This window comes from Nasonia vitripennis (genome assembly GCF_009193385.2).
Source record: "Nasonia vitripennis strain AsymCx chromosome 1 unlocalized genomic scaffold, Nvit_psr_1.1 chr1_random0007, whole genome shotgun sequence".
Lineage (NCBI taxonomy): Eukaryota > Metazoa > Arthropoda > Insecta > Hymenoptera > Pteromalidae > Nasonia > Nasonia vitripennis.
In genome coordinates this window covers 952,048-973,358 of record NW_022279594.1, presented here as the reverse complement: position 1 = coordinate 973,358, position 21,311 = coordinate 952,048, and the positions used below count along the sequence as shown (strand labels likewise).

Below are 21,311 nucleotides of genomic sequence, written 5' to 3'. Positions count from 1 at the left end.
TTGAACTCGGATTTTAAAGCGCTCCAACCACTCACTTTTCACTGGACCAATCACAAGTATTTTCGTGGCGTCTCGTAAAGTTGATCGAACAATATCTCCGATTTGAGTGTAGAGTAGATTACCCGAAGTTCAAGGTATGCCATGATAGCTGCGCTCGAGCCATGAATTTTCCTTTCTGTAATTGTCCGAGAGTCTGCACCAGAGAAAGGGTTCCTTGAATAGCCAGACTAGAGGTTCACCGTGTAGAGGCGCTATCGCCAACTCTTTGAGGATGAAGTCGTCCACAGGTTGCTTGAAGCCCTGCATGTCATGAACTCCATTTCGAAGTGACTCAGACAAGTTTCTTCACGTCTCCACTCACAGGATTGTACTGCACAATGCGATCGTGAAGTATCAAACAGTAAGCTGACGTTCCAGCTGGAAAATTGTTTCTCGCTTCGAATTCTAGACGAACGTGCAATGAACTGCGTGCTGGCAGAAGACAGAGATCTTGATGTTGAATGGAGATGCGGATCTCGTCGCTGTTGTCGTAAGTGCTGGCTGTGTACGGCTGGTGCGCGTGAATCTCGTAGTGCGCGACTGACTCGTCAAACGCGACGGGTGTCTGAATGTTTAGAATCTCTTCCATGCCAGTGACACATGATTACACACTTCAATCTTTTCAGAAAATGAATGTTTCGCCGTGTTGGCGCTTTGACTGCTCATCGACGACTGATCGTTGGTTAAGGTTTCGAGCTCCTTATATAGCTGCTTCTGTGATTGTACACGATACCCATCCTCAGATTTGCTTCACATGCAATCTGATAGTCATGACTTCCTCTCGAAAATTCACCAAATTACCGTCCTGGTGGACTATGCGCACTTGCAAGTTATCTATGCTCTTGACAGCGATTGGAAGGTAGATTACCTGCGATGGAACTTCGATGATCTTGTATCCTGGTGGTACTGCTGAGAAGAACTCGTGTATCGTGTGGACTCTTTGACTGTTTATATAGGCACCCGATGTGATGTTGCACTCGACGCGTATGCCGTTGACCTTGAGGATACGCACAGGTAGATCAGAGCTGTGAGTGACGTTTGCCTCGAGGATGCGTCTTTTGAAGCCCAGTAGCTAAGCTATGGAGTCAGCTGGACGGAAATCAATGGCGTGACTGCACTTCACGACACTGCGTAACGTATTGTTATTTGGTTTGAGACTGATCGATATACCTTTTGGAGCTAGTAACTCGTGAAGAGCTTTCTCTATGTCTTCGATCTCGTAGCTACCCGTCGCTACAGTAACTTCCTCTTCGCCCACATAGAACTTGTTCTCACCTGTATCGATGTTCGGTATGGTATTGAAGGTGAGAAGTTCAACTAAACCGAGAACGTACGTCTCGTTCGGTGAGAGCTCGATAGGTGGAAAATACTCAGCTTCGAGTACGGAGGAGTAGCCTGACAAAGTCAGAGTCAGTGATGACTGCTGCATGGATGAACTCATAATGAGGTGAATCTACTCTCGCTGGTCTTTATATAAGATACCTCTCGTGATTATAATGGATCTCATCGACGCCGAGATACAGCATCAAGTCCCAAGGTGGTTGTGGATAGAACTCTTGGAATCCATAGATGAAGTGCAGTATTTTGCTTTCAAAGAGCATGACGAAGTGATATCTCCCGACAACGCATTACCCAACTCCATCATCGTATTCGATGACATAGCATGCGAGAAGCAGGACAACGTGAGAGCGTTCTTCTGCATGGGTAGACACAAGGAAGTCGATTGTTTCTATCTCTGTCAGTCTTACGCGCATATTCTCAAACATCTCGTGAGAAACAATATCAATTTGTTGGCAGCATTCAGACAAGACGAAAATTTGAGACACATCTACAACGATCACGTGAATACCGATATGACATATACGCAATTCAAAGAACTGTGCTCCAAGTGTTGGACAGATGACAAGTATGGATTTCTCGTGATAGATAAAGACAGACCACTCAATGCCGGATGGTACAGAAAGGGCTTCGACTGCTTTGCTATAAATACAAGATCTCTCAATCGAGTAGACAGCAGTTGAGTGTGTGAACTGTTGAACCATCAACATATCAGCAGAGTTTCGACGAGAATAAAATGCTCTTCGTTAAATTGCGAGAGCGAGAGAGGCGATCAGACGGAATCCTAGACTACGGAAGTATGGTAACGAGAATACCGCGAGAACTCTGGATGAAACCTTCAAGCCCATCGTCAATCCACTAGAGAAACTCATCAACGTTGCGGAGAGCAGCAGCAACGATATCAAGCATGAAATCAAGCGTATGAAGCCTGAACTCGATCGTGATGAACCAATCGAGGATGACGATAAGAGCGTTTCATCGACTGGCAGCCTCGACGATACCTATAAAGTTGCCAATGAGAATGATGCGACACAGATTTATAAGGAAGCCGACACATCTTTTGAAACAGCTAAAGAAGATGAAGAAGTTGATCATTCAATAAATAAAGAAGATCGTCAAAATACATTCATGCTTGATTCAAGATATAGTAAGAATTTGGATAAAATTTATGGAGTGCGCAAGGAGAAAGGGGCATACATCATTGGGAATTCTCCGATACTATTCGATAATCTGCATGTCAAAGTGAATAACAAAAATTATACAAAAACTCAAGGATTATTGGACTTACTTATATCAAAGCATTCCAATAGACAGTTGATTATTGGCGATGACTTAAAGAATTATCGAGAGATTCTTGAAACGTCTAGCGTATACAAAAAGAAATTCAACCCCAATGAATCTATTCGCGTGCACAATAGTAAGAAATACAGTGAATTCATTTCCCCTCTTTTCACTGTTGTGGATAATTCGAGAAAACGAAAATCTACTTCGAAAAGAGGCAGACTATTACAACGGCTACCCCCGTACAAAATCGCAAGACGAGATACGAGAATGGATTACGTCTACTGGGATTTCAGTCACACCAATGAGATTCGTTCTATTATAGAAGAGTTGCACGAGGGAGGCTATATAAACTGAGCACGTACGAAGATTTTAATCATTTCCAATATGAGCGTCGACGTGTTCGGTCACACTCTGGAACAAGCCAATAGCAGACCAGGTCCTCCCGTTATCGGCTTCCAATTGATAGCAGACGGTCAGTACGATCTGCAAAATAAGAGATTGTGCAACCTTTCGGAGCCTCAGCAGTCGAGCGATGCAGTGAACCTTGACATCTTGCAACGCTCGCTACACGTGTACGAGGTTACAGTTCGCTTGAGAAAGGACCTCGGCGATGCAAAATTAGAGCTACAAATTTTCAAAGACCAGAGTGCAGAGAAAGTGAAGACAATTGACGTGGCTATCGAGGAATTGTACAACTTGCTGTTCACTGGCTCACAATCGAATATCGAGGCAAACGATGACACATCGGGGAATAGTAGAGGAAATTCATAAGCCAGCACGACGCAACTATCCCAGACGAAAGTTTAACGTACGAGGATTGGATGAGACTTGGCAAGCTGATCTCGTGGAGATACAACCCTACGCTCGAGTAAATAAAGGCTTCAGATACTTGCTGACCATCGTGGATGTATTCTCCAAGTATGCGTGGGCTGTCCCAGTCAAGCGAAATCCGGAGAAGAAGTCACTGCAGCGATGAAGTCTGTGCTGCGTCAAGAATTTGCAGACAGATCGAGGCAAAGAGTTCTACAACAAGAGTTTCCAACTCGAGAATCTCATGAAGCTCTACAACATCAATCTCTACTCCACATACAGCAACCTCAAACCTTCGATATGTGAACGCTTCAATCGGACTCTCAAGAACAAGATGTGGATACAGTTCAGCTTACGAGGAAACTACAAGTGTCTCGACATCTTGCCCGATCTCATAGCAAAGTACAACGTTACCAAGCATCGAACTATCGGTATAAAACCCAACGAAGTCTCCAGCCATCGAGCCCAAGTTTTGAAACGATTTCGTAAAAAGTCCGGAGTAACGAAGAAAAAGCAGAAGTTCAAGATTGGCGACAAAGTACGAATGAGCAACGCCAAGCAAGTGTTCGATAAAGGATACACACCCAACTGGGCCACGGAGATATTCACAGTCAGTCACGTGATTCCTAACAATCCAGAAACATAACAGAACAGAAAGTCTTGAAGAGACGAGGAAATCAAGTCTACGTCAAGTGGCTGGGGTTCGACAGCACTCACAACAGTTGGACTGACAAATCATCGGTGTAAAAAAAAGGACTGAAATAAAGAATTTTTTTTAAACTTATAATATGATAGTGTTATTTCTAATCCTAAATTTTTTAGAGATGGTGAGAGCCCCCACCTTCGCTCCCACCTGTAAGGTACTTCCAGTTCAACGTCACTAATGAGTCTCTTACCACGAGTGGTGAGAGGCGCACGCGCGACTCGTATATCTCTCCGTTTATCTCTTTTTTTTTATTTTTACAAAACAATACATAAAACAGTCTATTTTGAACTTTTTTTTTTATTGAACATCACTAAATAATACAGTTTATTGAATATTAATCACTAAATTCAATGTTATTGTGATCGGTGTATTTAACAAATAAATTGTAGTGTTAAATGGACTCCTGCAGCCTCTCGAAGAAGTCTTCGTTCCTATTGAGTGCATCCGACACTCGGCTGGGAGGAACATCTGAAACTCGTTGTTGAGCTCCGTCACCAGGAATTGCTGATTCTTCGCACACCCGGAGAACTTCTTCGTGGGCAGAAAGCCTCCATGTGCGATCTAGTTCGCGCGCGCTGGCGGGTCCTCCGTCATGACACATGAGGTATGCCGAACCGATTCGTCTCGGGAAAGTCCGATGTATCGAAGTGGTCGATATCCCGCCTCATGACCTCGTACATGTCTATATCCGTTACCTCCGTGTCAGTGTACAGGAGCTTGCAACGATCACCCACTCGGTCTCGCATGTACTCGTAGTGGAAGTCGTAGACGAGCGACTTCGATAAGTCAAGCACATAGAGACCGATGTAGATGGGTTTCCTCACGGTGATCTCTGTGCGTGCAAGTTCCACGGCAACGAGATTCTCCTTGAAAATAGAGCAGCTGTGAAAGTTGGGCTTGGCTACGAGTGCTTCTGCACCGTATTGCCCACCCCACTTTGTGACGAGCTTCACGTCTATTAGCTTGCGCTCGTTCTCCATCGTTTTTCCGTATATAGCGTTGTTGAAGAGCTTGTAGAGGAGCTTCTCGAACTCGTCCTTAGCCTGCTTCCTCTTCTCGCTGTTCAAATCTATGTACGATCGCAGCCACGCCCTCTGGTCGAACTTCAAGACTCTGTGGATCTTCTTCAGTCGCAGCCCATGCTTGAGAGCCTGTTTGAGACTGCGATAGCGGATGACGTATCTCTCCTTGTCGTGGAGAGTCGCCATCAGCTTCTCTTGTCGGGTGCCTGGAGCTGGCATACGCTCGGGACACAGGGGAAAGTCCTTTGGGCGTCGTGAAGTGCTTCAGGGTACTCGAGGTCGACCTCGAGAATGTAGCCCATGGGCTGATCGTCTGGCACTTGGAAAAAGTCAGACGTCTCGACGGCGACGTTGACCCACTCGAAGCCGCCGTATGGCAGATACTCCCGCATCGCCCAACTGTAGAGATTCTTGACGCCGTAGTAGACGAGATACTTGGACTCCTCTGCCTCGTTTTAGGTCTCTCCCATGTATCAGTTGTTGGCCTTGGCGTATCGGTTGGAGCACTGACTCACACCACCTCTTATGCCCCGTTCGACGAACAGGAGCATGTCGACGTCAGTCAGCAGCTCGAGCTCGTGTAGTAGTGTGCGGGGTCGAGGTCGTAAGCTTCGAGACAGTTGTCCCTGAAGTTCTCGAAGACGTCGGCGAGAAGGAGCACGTCCGTCTTGAGATACAGGTCCGAGTATTCTCCAAGAGTCTGGATGTCGAAGGCTTGCCACACAGCCTTGGCGTGTTCGTAGTCGTCGTCGGAGATGTGACTATCATTCAGTTTGTTGTATAATTGCTCCTTGGTAGGTAGAGTCTCTTTGAGCTTGTCGAAGCAGCTGATGTAGTCGTAGGGGAACACCCCCTTCCTCTTCAACAACTCCGTCTGATCAGTTGTGTAATCCAGCTGGAACTCCCCCTCTGCAATGCTCAGTTTCTCGAGGTAGGAGGCGAGCTTCTCCAGACTGGATGCCATGAAGCGGTAAGAGTCGATTAATCGGAAGTTGAATTCCGTACCCTCGACAATCTTAGAGAAGGAGATGTATCGCTCCTTGGTCTGTGGTATGAGCGACACTCGACCCTTAAAGCAGGTTGCCATCTCCTTGATAAAGAGATGAGAGTCGTAGCCGCTGAGGTTGTGGAATATCACGGTTATGGTTCTCGAGTCGTTGTAGTTGATGTTGCACTTATTGTGCGCTAGACCTCTGTACCTGAAACACATACACAGAACAATGTGAGGTTAGAAATAATCAAATTGTGATGACATAATTCAGTATACATACCTTCCCGTGAGGTGACAATGATCCTTCGTGTCCTCAGCTGAAAATGGCTTCCGACAGATGTGGCAGACTCTAGCTTTCTCAAACGCTTCTCTCTCCGAAGCTGTGAGAGCATTCATAGGTTTGGGGTTCTTGTATATCTCTTTCAATTTACAGTCAAAGCTTGCAGGCTCTTGACGAACCACTCGGTTGAACTTTGCGAGCCTTCGTCTATCTGCCTGTAGCACTTGTATTTGGAAAGAGAATCGTCGAAACTACATTTGAGATAGTAGCCGACACTGAATGGCTCGTGCTGCTGGTACGCACGTTCGTCGTCGTCGATAGGTCGCAACAGGCACTCGAAGTCGGCGTAGACGGCGAAAGGCACTCGCTCTCTGTGCCCAATGTTCTTGAACTTGAGGATGTTGTCGTGTTTCGTGGGTAGTTTCACTTTGCACTGATTGACTTGTGCGCAGTCGACCTCGTGATCCGCATCTCCATTCAACATCAAGATCTCTGTCTTCTGCCAGCACGCAGTTCATTGCACGTGTGCGGTCGAATCGTCAAAGCTGATAATAGTGTGGTGGAGAAAATACCAGCTTAGTCAATAACGCCATCTGTCATCTATTCGAGGAAGTTCGATATGAGATAAACGCTATCGAGATCGACAGGTGCAAGAATGTTGGCTTGACTACCCTAATGAAGGGTTGGATATCCATCAATCCCAATCAGAGTTTGGAGAACGCGGGATGGCTCGACGTCGAGGAGACAGCGTTGAGTTTGAGCAACAACGAGGGGTACTTCGACGTATGCATTCCTCTGAGCATGATCCTCGGCTTCGCCGATGATTATCGCAAGATCGTGGTCAACGTCAAGCACGAACTTATAATCACGAGATCGAGAAACGATTTAAACGCTGTTGTTCAAACGGCAGCCGGTAATCCAGCTACTTTTGAAGATTTCAAGATTAATTTAACGAGAATCGAATGGCTCGTGCCGTATGTGTTGGCATCCAATGCTCACAAGATACGTCTTCTGAATTATATCGAGAAGGATAGACCCATTGCCATGAGCTTTCGCAGTTGGGAGTTGTTCGAGTATCCGCTGCTTCCAGCTACACCGAAACACGTCTGGACGGTGAAAACTTCCAATCAGATGGAGAAGCCCCATAAAACTGACTACATCACGCACTTGCCTCTCATTGTGATAGACTGCTCCAAGCAGAACGAGTCGTTGAAGAGCGCTCCAGTGGACGTTCGTCTAGAATTCGAAGCGAGAAACAATTTCCCATCTGGAACGTCAGCTTACTGTTTGATACTTCACGATCGCATTGTGCAGTACAATCCTGTGAGTGGAGACGTGAAGAAACTTGTCTGAGTCACTTCGAAATGGAGTTCATGACATGCAGGGCTTCAAGCAACCTGTGGACGACTTCATCCTCAAAGAGTTGGCGATAGCGCCTCTACACGGTGAACCTCTAGTCTGGCTATTCAAGGAACCCTTTCTCTGGCGCAGACTCTCGGACAATTACAGAAAGGAAAATTCATGGCTCGAGCGCAGCTATCACGACATACCTTGGACTTCGGGTAATCTACTCTACACTCAAATCGGAGATATTCTTCGATCAATTTTACGAGACGCCACGAAAATACTTGTGATTGGTCCAGTGAAAAGTGAGTGGTTGGAGCGCTTTAAAATCCGAGTTCAAGATATCGAAAAATTAGGCTTTCCCTGTGTGGACCAGCCAAAGTTGGTGACGATCTGCACCCATCACAACGGGGCGTACAAAGCCACATGCGCACTCCACAACGTTAAGATGATGAAAAAATTCTACCTGGACAACGTTTACATGGATTGGACACCTATAAATACTCTGTGATTCTCCCAGCATCCATCGAGAGACATGGACCGAGAAAAGAAGAGCAACGTGAGGTATACTTCACTTCCTGATTGTAAAAATATGAAGAAGGATACTTCTCAGAACCGACAAGAAGCAGATGAGAAGAAAAGTAAGCTGACTGAGAAGTACTCCAGCAACACACGCTCTCTACTTGAACGAGAAGGATACAAGAGATTCTGAGAATATCTTAGAAAAATGTAAATAAAAAAATGTTTTTTTCAATTTTTTTTGTATTGAATTAATTTTCACCTTTGGGATTCCCAGTCTTGGGTCCTATCGGTAACTTGAGATATGGGTCATCAGCCCGGTCGATAACTTGGGTTACTCGGTCGGTAACTTGAGTTAGTTACTCTGTCGGTAACTTGGGTCAATTGCTCTATTGGTAACTTGGGTTAGAGATCTACCTTACCGACGATAGGTAGGTGGTCCAGAACCGGTCTAGCTTATCTACTGGAGTATTTAAATTAGTGCTTGGCCTCTTTATTGTTTCAGGATTTTGAGGTTATGGGGTATTTAGATTTAAGCTTGGCCTGTCTGTTGTGTTAGGGTTTGGAGCTTATTGGGTATTGAGATTTAAGCTTGTCCTTGCAGTCCATCAATCCATACTAACATTTATAATTTTAAATGCATTGCGTTTTCTTGTTATTAAAGCTTTTCCTTTTTTATATTACGTTAATAGCTGGTTCGGTAGAGCTTAGTCAGTAATACGACTGTAAACTCGCCAGTTCGCATTCGCTAAAATTTAGCGAGCAGTCTAGTCTGACTGGTTTATTTTCTACCAGGGTACAAACCATATATAAAACATTTTCAAAAATTTCTAAAACAACTAAAATATGAAATCTGCCTATCTCTGTCCAATATTTTTAAGAATTGAACCAATCCAATAACCCAACGAAAGCATTAAATGCTCTCATTTTAAGAAACAAGTCACGAATTATACTACTTTTCGCGGGAAATCCATCAGTTGTGCCAGTCTTATAGTAGAAAATTGCAACTGTGCTAGTTTATGACTTGTATCCTCTATGTTTAAAGTGTATTTTTAATATTAATTTGATTGATTTCGTATTTTTATTAGTTATCCCCAAAAAATGTACTTGCTAGTAATGAATTATGTCCCAAGTTTGTTTTGTACGACTACAACAATGTACTGGTTTGATAATAAAGTAAGTAGAAATACGTAAAATAAATATTATTGTAGGTGTCAGCAAAGTCAAAGTAAGAGTGAATGTTAAGCTGGTAAAGGTACGTATAACAACATTGTTAATTGTACAGGCAGTTGTGAAAATGACATTTGCAACAATAGTTCAACAATTGAAAATAAATGTATCGTTACTGACAATGTGACGGAAGAAACTGTTGCAAATGGCATCTGTAACAGTCATCAAACATCATACAATTGCGAATCAGATGAATCAACCCTTGCCACAAATTGTAATGGATGCGTGCTGACTGATGAGGTACCTCCAACTGACCCACAGGCCATACTGATCGATTTACCTAATACATTCATTCAAGATCCAAGCGTCACCGAGCAGGAACTGTCTAGATCTTCCTCCTTAGCAATCGGTATTGAAACAACTGATTCGCAAGAAGCTGGGTATGTTCGTCCAACTATGCTACCTACATCTCATCTATTAAGAATGCACAACGAATTATCGCGATTGGAAGTAAAGTAGTTGGATCAAAGCGTATTAATTTTGGTCAAAGGGATTCGTATTATGCAAGAGTGCACGTTGCAGTTGTTCAGTTCAACACGCAATCCCTTTTAAGTAGATTGAATGAAAATTATGGATATCATCCTTCAAGTGCTATCACAGAAATGGAAGAAGCAGCCAAGAAAAAAATTGAGAAAACAAAAACTTTAAGAATGCTAAAAGGAAGACGAAGAAGAAGATATCTTGACAGTGGAAAAGAAGATTATGGAGAAGGTGCTAATCGTCCAGATATTAGCCCAGAATCATATGAAATTTTAGTTCAACAACACTTGGAAAAACTTAGGAAGGATCAAACTAATCGAGTCGAAATTGAACGAGCAATAGTCAATCAAAGTGAATGCGACTTATGGTATCAGAAAAGAAGGGAATTGTTGACAGCTTCAAATTTTGGTAAGATTTGTCGAAAAAGAAACAGTACTTCCTCTTCTGCAATTGTCAAAAGCATCCTTTATCCACCAGTTTTGAATCTTCTAGCATTAGCATATGGAGTTGAAAATGAAGCTAGCGCACGGAATGTGGTCCAAAAAATTAAAACAAGATATACAACTCGCTGGTTACTTATTGATGAAGATGACGAATATTTAGGAGCATCCGTAGACGGCTTCATAGGCAATGACGGTAGTGTAGAAATAAAAAATCCCCTTTCTGCAGCCAATTTGACAATACACCAGGCTCTGAAACGCAAAAAACATCTAAGAAGAATTTTCAGTAAAGAAGATATTAATAAAATGAATACATCTCATCAGTATTATTATCAAGTTCAAGATCAGTTACATGTAAGTAGAAAAGATTATTGCATATTTGCTCTATGCCCAAAAATTGACATCAAATACATTAGAGTTGAACGCAATGATGACTTTTGGCAGAAGAGGATGGCTGAACCATTAAGGAGATTTTATTTTGACTGCTTACTTCCTGAATTATTGGATAGTCACTATAATCGTAACATGGCCCTTCGTGAGCCAGATTACGTTGTCGAAGCACATAGAGAACAGCAGCGCAAAGCTGCAGAAAAGGCAGCAAAGACGAAAAGGAAAGTTACAATTCAAAGCAAGACGAAGGAAAAACGTTCCAGGACATCAGTTATTAACATAGCCGATAATGTTGCTAATAATGATACCAAAGACATGTCATCTTTAACAGAGACAGCTGAACATCAATGTGATGCATCTGTTCCTATTGAAAGTAATGGTTCATCGATTGAAGATCAAAGAAGTATTTTAGCTGTACTGTACGTAAATATCAATATGGATCAGGTGTACAGCAACATTTTGGATATAGAAAGTCTTCTGAATGACGATAGCATAGAATCGTTTTTTCAATTAGTGCAAAAGAAAGAATCAAACTATGAAATTCATCCAACTATTTACTTTCAGTTTTATGATCTTCTTCCGGAACAATTTTTAGGATTCCATGGAAAAATTCATGTGCAGATCATTGGTGGTCACCCTGATTTTGAGCACTGGATTTGCATGCGATATAATGGTAAATATTTACAGATTTTCGACAGTATCAATCGAACACATATGTCACAGTTACACGCTGTGGAAAAAGCTTATTTCAATCATCGTTACCCTCAATTAAAATGGGAAAATGTTCGTTTTGCTAAAGTAACACAACAGCCAGATGGGGTGAGTTGCGGTGTATATTCATTAGCTTTTATGACAGACATCATATTGAAGAAGGACGTCACGAAAATTAAATATTCTCAAAATGCAATAGTTATGAGAAATCATGCAGTGGCCATACTTAAACAACAAGATCTCATAAGTTTTCCCTATCGCAGGTAGATATCAATAGGCAAAGCCACATTCTTTTCGCACGTAGGAGAAATATGCAAAGCACAGTACTTTAGCGTATAGACAAAATACTTATAACTGCTTCGTTTTGTTCCATGTAGGCGAAATATGCAACATGCGTTTACTCCTGCTTATAGACAAACTACGCATAGCTGTTTGATTTTTTTTTTTCGTACATACGCGAAATGTGCAAAAAGGATTTACTGCAATGCGTATAGGCGAAATACGCAAAACCGCATCCTTTTTGTATATACAGACGAAATATGCAAAACGGATTTACTGTACAGCGTATAGGCGAAATACGCCGTCCTTTTTGTATATATGCGTAATATGCAAAAGGGCTTTACTGCAATGCGTATAGGCGAAATACACAAAACCGCGTCCTTTTTGTATATATAGGCGAAATATGCAAAACGAATTTACTGTACAGCGTATAGACGAAATACGCAAGCCTCGTCCTTTTTGTATATATACGCGAAATGTGCAAAAAGGCTTTACTGCACTGCGTATAGGCGAAATACGCAAAATCGCGTCCTTTTTGTATATGCAAGAATGTACTTCAAAAAAATATCCGTACTATGATTTCGATCTATTTTTTCGTCAGCTTTCCTATGGTGTGGTGAGATGTTAAAAATTTCCACGTTAAATTTTTTAAAAAACAACAAAAGGAATAAGTATTTTTTTTCGAGATGACAGTTTTTTGGAATTTTTGAAATAATGCGCGTTGAATGAAAGCGCGGTCTTGCACTTTCTCCGATCTGAGAGTCGAGAAGCACAGGTTTGCGCGCAAACTCTCCATCAGGTATATGTTTCGGCGCAGCGTTGTTATCAGCGCAACTCGAAGCCGATGCGGTTCGGTCTTTCAGCTCATTAGCCCAGAGTGCTGAATTCGGTAAGTACTAGGCCTTGCCAACCAAAAAATATATGGAGAGAGAGCATAGATATAAAGAAGAATAAGAACGGTACAGGCGCCCTTATGCCGTTACCATGTAATTTCTATGCTTTTCAGAGCAGTCCCTAACCTCAATGTGCATTTCAGAACAACGCTCACCGTTTGAAGAAATGATCAATAAATCAATGCATAGCATTTTTATATCATTATTTGACAAATTGAAAACCAATCTTTTATGCATTATAGACCAAGATTCAGAAGTTATAAGCCACAAGATGAGTCGTTAAAAAAAAATTGCTCTGGAAGATGGTAGGCGAAACCAGTCATTGAAGAATTGGTAACAATCTATTTATTTTTCAAAATACTTATTACTTTAGAAAGAGTTTAAGGAAGCGAAGCTAAGAGGTGATATATGCAAATTCTAATTCCATTTGTTATCATTACAGGGCATTAGTAATCTTGCATCTCAAAAGCCTGATTATGACCTGAAACAACATGCGTAGCAAAAAAGTTCGACAAAGTTACGAGAAAAACTCAAACAGCCATAGCCGAACTGCTCATGGATAGATTGAAAGCCGAACAAGATGTAGCTGTTAATATTGGAAGTGAACTTTCATCTAAAAATGAATGTATATAACTTACAATGTAAATATAAAAGTATAGCATAATTTAATTGTACACTTTCATACATTGAATAAATCAAGTTAGATTTGCAGTTACTCGAAAACGATTCTCTAAGTTTAGAATTTTAATAAGACAAAAAATACTGATGTTGATTTGTAATATTATTCTTATCTTAGTTTTTAATTATTTTACAATAAATTTTTATAAAATTATACACATAAAACAAGAGTATCAATTTTATAAACGATTTCAATTTATACTAAAGTATATAATTGTACAATATGCATAAAACAATATTGTTATGTCTAATGTGAATGATTAAAAATAATGCCTTCCAAGATGAAAGTATTTTATTCTTTACAAGAGTTTGCAATAAACGTTTGTGATGTTGAGGTATCCGCAAACAGTTTGTCCGATGTGCATCTATGTGGAAATTATTATCTTTACTAATATCAGATCTTTCTTTGTCTAATGATAAAATCTTGAAGAACTTTATTATATATATATATATATATATATATATATATATATATATATATATATATATATATATATATATATATATATATATATATTACAAGAAGTTACGTACATAGACGTGAAGAAAACCGTTCCTTCTGTGTAAAAAAATTGAACGCCACTGCCAATCACGATTTTTTTTATATTGTTACATGTTGATCTTTTTATATTTCACACAAAAATCTACTGCTTAGTGAACTGACAGATTCCAGAGTCTATAAATCGATCCACTCCATACAAATTTTGGATCAGTTGCACTTCCAAATTATTAGATGATCAAACTGCAACAGCAAATAGTTCATGCGCTAAACAGTGTTGTTGGTACACTGCTCATTATCCCGTGCTCTGGACGGCCGGACGCTCTGTTTGTTTATGTAGGGCTAAAGCAGTGATGCAATTAGTTCTCTCATGCTCTGTGGCCTAGACAGACACACACTAGCTGAGTTCTACTCAAGTATAATTAATACTTATTCAACTATTCTTTGTTTGTGAAGAGTACATCAGTAAGGAATGGGTAAAACTAGGAGTAAGTAGAATTGTTTATTAATAATATATTGTTTTATTTTCTGTATCGGCATTAGACCGACGCCGCCGTTGAGGTGGCGACTGATGGACCAAGGCATTTTGTGTCTTGTGACCTTCTTTCTTTTTTGTGACTTTGCAGAACGCTCGCTAATTCTATTATTGTTTTACTATTAACAGCAAGAAAATTTGCAAAAGCACAACGGGAACAGGAGGAACTGGAGAAACGGGAGGCTGAGCTGTCAGCGGAATTCGAGCGCGAAAAAAATGGAAAAGCTGAACGTTTGCGTAAGGCAAGGAAAGCCAAAAAAGCAAAAGCACAAAGCGAAGAAGTGAAACATCAAAAGCTGGAAGATGAAGTGGAACTAGCGGAAGAGGAGCGCAAGCAGAAGGAAGAAAATGAACGTTTGCGTAAAGCCGCGGAGGAAGAGCGGAAACTGAAGGAGTCTGAGAACCGACGCAAGCATGAGGACGATCGCCGCCCAAGAGACACTGGACGACGTTCTTACGACGATCGCGATCGTAAGGAAACACTTGAGCGTCGGTATAATAATCACCCCCGTGACCATTACTATCAGCGTTATCGTGCTGATTCTTGCTCGCCTTCACGTTCACGCACTCCCCGTGTCAGTAGCACACGTCAGCCGCATTACCTCTCACGGCAGGAAGGTAACAGGAGTTTTGAGGTTCAGATGTTACAAGCAAAGATTCGTGAACTTGAATACGACAAAGTTCAAGACCAATTGAATGAATTGGAGTTCCAAAGAATTCAGCGAGCCCTCCGACACATTGGGACTCCAACAGTCATGTCAACAATGTCAACAGAACTGCCAGTAACTATGCCAGCAACTATGCCAGCAACTATGCCAGCAGCCATGCCAGTAACTATGCCAGCAGCCATGTCAACCATTATTCCAGCAGTGGTGCCAGCTATGCCATACACTGGAGATGATATGGATATTGCAAAATCGAAAGTCGTAAGCACAAACTTCATTAAATCAAATTCTCTTCACAGCTTCAATGTCAAACAATTAAATGTAATCTCTATTGCAGAAATGTCGCCGTTTGCATGAGAACAATACAGATTTAAAAAAGAAACTGTACCAGTCGAATAGACGTATTACGGAGCTGGAGAGTGAGAGAGATTTGAGTTTCTATCGGTATGTATATTTAAAATAGTAATTTTTTATATATTATTATAATTTAATAATTAATAAATATAGGCATTTTGTTACAGCGTTACTCAGCTCCAGCATACCCAAATCAATATTATTAGACAATAAATGATTGTAAAAGTTTAATAAAAATGTAAGAAACAAAGTTATATACTTAAATAAATGACTGTAAACAATATTTTTTAAACGATTCAAATTATTTCACGAATTTTCTATATTAAAAAAAATAGTATCTAAGATACAACAGTTTCAAGAAATATAAAATAATAAAGTCAGCACTAGTTTTTTTACAAATATTTTTAATCTTATATAATGTACGTATGTACAATGTATCAAATATTTTTTGAATATTAACGGTGACTATTAATCATGAGAGTTCCACTTATACCAGAGTGACGCACATATTCAGAAATTGTAATTTACGCCTGATAAGTATGCAAGTAGTTTAGCTACCAACAGGTGCACACGTATCTAGATGTAGAGCTTTCAAGCTGCATGCCCATGTATTAGTTGGAATATTAAAGCGATTAACTTAGAAAATCAGTTAGTATAGATCTCATTAATTTAGTCACAAAGAAAAAAAGTAAATATGACAGCTGTTATCAAACTATTCTATATAATTTCTAGTATATTTTTACAGGCTTTGTAATATCTGCATACTTTGTCTGTTTTGTCACTTTCACTTTTATGTATTATAAGAGATTCAAATTGTTTTTCCGTTCATTCAGAAGCTGGCATACATAAAGGGCTTATATTTTACATGTTTACGTGAAAGTGAAAAATTTTATTGGGAAGCCGAACAGGCAAAATAATTATAATTTTCTACCTGTTGAGATATACTAGAAAAAAAGCAATATCACTGTGTAAGGTCAACACGTTTCCTGGAAACAGCCTGATACAAAATTTCGCACACCAAATAAGATAAGTGCATAAGTCTCAAAATAATAATTAAAAAAAAACAGTTAAATAACAACAACTGCCATCTTAGCTGATTGTAATTACATTAAAAGATCTTATTAGGATGATTTAGGTTTTCTTAAACTGTGGTTATAGCAGAAAATTATTAATGAGACTTACTTTTATATAAAAATAAAGTAAAAAAGATAATTGAATGACCCAATATTTGATGACGGTGGAAGTCATCCAGACCCTTTCTAATTCTTTTACTATTATTATGCATAGTCGATCATTCTTCGGAGCAGCGATAACCTGAACTCCTACTGATGATGTACAAAATGTTTGTCTGACTTTGCCTGACCTGTTTGTGGATGAGTAGACCAATTTATACGTGATTGGTTGTGAAATTTACTACTAGCACTTTGAACAAAATGTATAAATTCATCCCGGTTGATTAAGCCATCACTATCTAGATCGAGTTTTTCGAAAAGAAGCTCAATCGCCTGAAAGAAATTAAAATAGGCATTATTTTGATTTTTCGTTACCGTTTCAATATAATTAAGAATAAAAAGCACTAAATCTTAGTTGTTTAGGAAGAGTAGCGCCACCATTACAAAAACCATTTATATCTTATATCGAAAGTGAATTCTGATTACTCCGTGTTTCCTGTAAACTTTGACAATCAAAGGTTTTACCTGCAAAAATAATACAAACATTAATACAGCTAAGCAATTAAAAGTATTTTACAAATTCGAAATAAATGTAACAAAAATTAACGGAAAATTTAATGATAAAGTGTTGTATGAGTAGAATATTTTGAATAAATATGTTAAAGTAGAAAGTGACAAAAGTATTAATTTGAATTTAAATTAGTGTAAAATAAAACAAGTTTTCATTATGAAAAGCAACAAAAACTCTACCGAGGTCTAAGTAGTAGGCTACTGTGTAACGGTTTACTGTCACAATACAAGGTAAACAATCAATTCTACACACTGTTCTTTAATTGTTGACAACTCATATTCTCTGTCTGTGTCCTCTCTCCTGACTGACGAATGTATCTCATACACAATGTGTTGTTCTTACACGAAGCTTGAGGATCACCATTGACTTCCATTTCTAATCCCTCCTGAGATTTGCCCAATAATACAAGAAAGCTGTCTCGAAATTCGTAAAACGAGACAGATCTATCGGCAGTATCTATCTCAAGCAGCTCCACTATTGCAGTCCTTTGATGACATGTGAAATTGATTGACTCAAATGTAAGACCATCGTATAGGGATGAGAGTAGCTAATGATCAGGAAATAACTGAAATCCCAGATTTCCAGATCAAGCGAACCAACCAGATAAGTATCAATATTAGTAAACAGACAACTGATAAAGCTATCAAAGATATTCCAGATAGCAGCGACTGTAGCACTTACTCTCACCACAGCAGCAACGTTAAATTCCAAAGCTCTAAGACAAGCAGCCGATGAGCAATGAAAAAAAACTCGCACAGGCAGACATACACACACCTGTCAGTCTTCTAAGGTATTACCTATATCGAGTTGCCTGCAAGGCAGGTGTATTATTACTCAATAGAGAGAGAGACTGAGAAATAAATCCATGTACTCTCCTAATGCAGTCACGTACTATACTTATGGTACACCATACTTTATCAAAATTCACAGCTTCTTGAGCTTTGTTTGTCCATCTTTTGGCCATATCTCGAGGTCCAGTTGAGATGTACGGTGGAAACCAGTTCAGGTATTGACACTGCTGGAGATCAATTGCCGATAGCTTGCTTCATGCATCTTTCAACGGTAGCCACCAACGCTCCATCTGGAATAGTACACAATCTGATAGCAACAGCCCTGTCCAGATACTCCTTCTCGTTATTTCCTTAGTCAAACTTGACACTACAATGATAATCCTCAGATTAAATGCTTTGTCATAGTAAAGAAAGCCTCTGTACCTCTGTTGGTCCGAGTTACTTGCCATGATTCAGCAGATACAACATTTTACACCTGGTACCACTGGTTACATATGACCACATATTTACAAGCAAAGGCGAAAACGGAAAGAATTGACGATACCGAAAATATCAGCTGATCAGCAGGTTGAGCGGGCCCGGTAGCTCCGGCAGCCGGAACATTTCGATCCCTGATGGTGACGTATGTGTCGCGCGCCATCTACAAGCAGACATTCGTATTATATATCATATTATATATCATATCGCAGAAATATACAAGAATAAAACCACAACCACAAGTAATTTTCGTTCAAATGCCATTTATTAATGGATTAATATTTTTATTTGAACTTTGAAATAGCAATAGATGATTTCTAGACGAAGGGCAGCTATCTCTTGGTGTTGTATAATTTAGTGTATTTATTTACTTAGAAGTATTTTTCTATTATACAATCTCACTGATGATAGATAGGCGTACGTGTCGCCATCTAACAATAGACAGTCTTGCAGAAATGATAATAAAACTATTTTTTTTTTAATAAACAAAATCAATACACCATTGCCCTCCCTTTCATTATGATCTACCTCTGTGCAAAGTTTCAAGCGATTATATGCACGCATATAAGAATGGCATTTGAACGAAATTTCCAGCATGTGCACGCTCGAGGACGCAGCAGCTACTGATTTTCGTTCATATATTGACTTGAAACTTTGCATAGTGGTAGATGGTGCCGAGACGGAGGGCAATGATGTTATTCGTAATTCATTAAATTTACTTAGTTTCAAGTAATTTTCCACCGAGCACTCGTACTATCGACTCAGTCAGAAAAATCTGGGTATGACATCCCCTTAAGTCGCTTCTCCAGCGGGCCCAGACGCTGCTCAATTTTAGAAATCCTCTCCGACACGATGTTCTGGATCTTGAGGGCCTCCGTTTGAGTATTACGTATGTCGTCCAGTGCTCCGCGAATGTTCCTCAAAGCGGCCTCAACGGACGGCGTAGGTGTTGTTACTCCGGCCGAGCGGGTTGGTGAGAGGTTTCTCGATGTGTTGGCTGATGGTGGTGGTGACCTCGTCTTCATATACACCGACTGCTGTTGTTTGGGAGTATTCTTCCCTGCTGCTGTTGTTGCAGTTACTCCCGTTGCTGATTTTGTGGCAGAGGTGGATTTAGTCCTCAGTTTGGCACCCTTGGCGTTGTTGTTGTCTGCACATGAGGAACAGGCTATAATCTGCCTGTCGTTCACCACGATAGTCATGATGTTGATGGTGTTTTGGCACTTGACGTGGTAATACAGACCACAAAATTCACACTTTTTGGGGTCTTTGTGCTGTATGGGTTGTTTACAGCTGCTGCATGGCTGAAAAGGCACTTCCACACTCTTCTCGCCGTTTGCGCTCATTTTTCTTCGATAACTTACTAGCAGTCGGTAAAGCAGATATTTGTAGGAGGATAAGTTATCGATGGAGTGAAAGAGTAGGTGTTGTGACTCTTACGACTAGATGGAGCGTTAGTGGAAAGAGCGTGAAAGTACCGACCTCGATCAGTGTGAAGCCGCCTTGAAAGTTCTCCCACGATGCAGCAGATGTCACCACGATGTTGATTGCGGAGAGAAAGAGACGCCGTGCAAGTGAGAACACAAGCCAAGCCAAGCCGATTTGTAGGTTAGGAGCCGTGTAGAAAGTTTGCAGTAGAAAAGATGACAGAGAAAAATTGTAGCCTTCGGCGATTTATGTATCGTCGTGAAGGTTGCAAAAAGGAGCGTGCAGCTATCTACAACAGAAGAGGGCCCGAAGGCAAGAAGCAGCAGAAAAGCAGTACAAAAAAATGATGGATCAGCAGAGCTGTCAACTGTACTCACCAGAGAGACAGATTTAGATTTAGATTTTTTAGATTTAATTGCTTTTTATTGTTGTACATTGTGTTGTACATATACAATTATAGTGTGTTATAAAAAGAATACAAATGTTGTGTAAGGGTGCCAGGGCGTGTGAAGAGTGTGAAATGGAATGAAGTGAATGAGAATGTGTGTATGTTTGTGTGATGTTTATGTGTTTTCCAGATTGAAGAAGTAATTTTTAGCTGCTTGTTTAAAGTGTGATATGGATAGTGTGTTGCGAAGATGAGATGGAAGGCTATTCCAGAGGTAGGAGGCGCTGATGAAAAATGAATTCTTCAGCGTCTCCGTCTTGAAGGACGGGATGTCCAGTGGAGTCACCTCACCCCTCACAGGCCTGAGCGCGACGTGGAAATCAAAATAGGCTAATAGATAAGTAGGTATTGAGTTGTTGAACATTTTTCTTAGAAATCAGGCCATGAAGTATTTCCTACGTCCGACGGTGTTAAGTCATTGCAGCTCACGCCTGTAAGGGGAGATGTGCTCGTCCCTCCTCACACAAGCCTCTGCAGTTTTAAGTCAAGTTCCTGAGTCAGGTCGCAGTAAGCATGTGAGCAATAGTCAATGAGGGGAAACAGGAGTGCTTGCACTAAATGTTGGCGCAATCTAAGGCTAGTGCTTTTCCGAAAAAAATAGAGACGGTACATTAAAGAGTGAGCACGTTTACAAATTTGTGTAACGTGCTCTTTCCACGTAAGTTTGGATTCAAGCACCAGCCCCAGGTTGCGCACCGATGATTCAAAGTTGACCTGGGCTCCCCTATATTTATATAGGTGTTAGCAGTAGAAGGTAGAGCCTTTATATAGTAGGGGGAACCCGGGACGATAGCCTTAGTTTTAGTTACACTTAGTTTAAGTCTATTCAGCGCAGCCCAGCCCATTATCCTCTCGGCATTAGCGCTCATCCTGACAGAACAGGAGTCAAGCTCCTCGAGGTAGCATTGGCTGTAGATCTACAGGTCATCCGCGTAGA

General features: G+C 40.6%; 3 protein-coding genes and 1 long non-coding RNA gene across 5 annotated transcripts; 2 read left to right on the top strand and 2 right to left on the bottom strand.

Annotated features, from left to right (window-relative positions):
- Positions 1-5,733: 5,733 nt before the first annotated feature.
- LOC116417742 lies at positions 5,734-6,616 on the bottom strand. Its single transcript, XM_031932570.1, has 2 exons — positions 6,471-6,616; positions 5,734-6,398 (listed from the first exon to the last, which is right to left on the bottom strand). Exons 1-2 carry the CDS (start codon positions 6,584-6,586, stop codon positions 5,762-5,764), a joined length of 753 nt encoding a protein of 250 aa, XP_031788430.1. The 5' UTR covers positions 6,587-6,616; the 3' UTR covers positions 5,734-5,761.
- Positions 6,617-9,944: 3,328 nt separating this feature from the next.
- On the top strand, positions 9,945-13,367 carry LOC116417741. The gene is made up of 2 exons (XM_031932569.2): positions 9,945-13,089; positions 13,199-13,367. Exon 1 carries the CDS (start codon positions 10,166-10,168, stop codon positions 11,849-11,851), a length of 1,686 nt encoding a protein of 561 aa, XP_031788429.1. The 5' UTR covers positions 9,945-10,165; the 3' UTR covers positions 11,852-13,089; positions 13,199-13,367.
- A 608-nt stretch (positions 13,368-13,975) lies between these two features.
- On the top strand, positions 13,976-15,770 carry LOC116738629. The gene is made up of 3 exons (XM_032601359.1): positions 13,976-15,394; positions 15,471-15,577; positions 15,655-15,770. The coding sequence occupies exons 1-3, from the start codon at positions 15,110-15,112 to the stop codon at positions 15,698-15,700; spliced, it is 438 nt and encodes a 145-aa protein (XP_032457250.1). The 5' UTR covers positions 13,976-15,109; the 3' UTR covers positions 15,701-15,770.
- Positions 15,771-16,574: 804 nt separating this feature from the next.
- Positions 16,575-18,826, bottom strand: LOC116417746. 2 transcript variants are annotated; one of them, XR_004345145.1, is made up of 3 exons: positions 17,483-18,826; positions 17,065-17,184; positions 16,575-16,992 (listed from the first exon to the last, which is right to left on the bottom strand). It is a non-coding gene; the product is annotated as an uncharacterized LOC116417746 (long non-coding RNA). The 2 variants fall into 2 exon arrangements; XR_004228009.2 differs by having other exon boundaries at positions 16,575-17,184; positions 17,483-17,795; positions 17,912-18,826.
- Between the last annotated feature and the right edge of the window lie 2,485 nt (positions 18,827-21,311).

Coding starts and splice junctions, on each gene's coding strand:
- LOC116417742 (XM_031932570.1), bottom strand. CDS start 6,586: ATGAATGCTCTCACAGCTTCGGAGAGAGAAGCGTTTGAGAAAGCTAGA. Junction 6,399..6,470: donor CATTGTCACCTCACGGGAAG/GTATGTATACTG, acceptor TATGTGTTTCAG/GTACAGAGGTCTAGCGCACA.
- LOC116417741 (XM_031932569.2), top strand. CDS start 10,166: ATGGAAGAAGCAGCCAAGAAAAAAATTGAGAAAACAAAAACTTTAAGA.
- LOC116738629 (XM_032601359.1), top strand. CDS start 15,110: ATGTTACAAGCAAAGATTCGTGAACTTGAATACGACAAAGTTCAAGAC. Junction 15,395..15,470: donor ATATTGCAAAATCGAAAGTC/GTAAGCACAAAC, acceptor TCTCTATTGCAG/AAATGTCGCCGTTTGCATGA. Junction 15,578..15,654: donor AGAGATTTGAGTTTCTATCG/GTATGTATATTT, acceptor ATTTTGTTACAG/CGTTACTCAGCTCCAGCATA.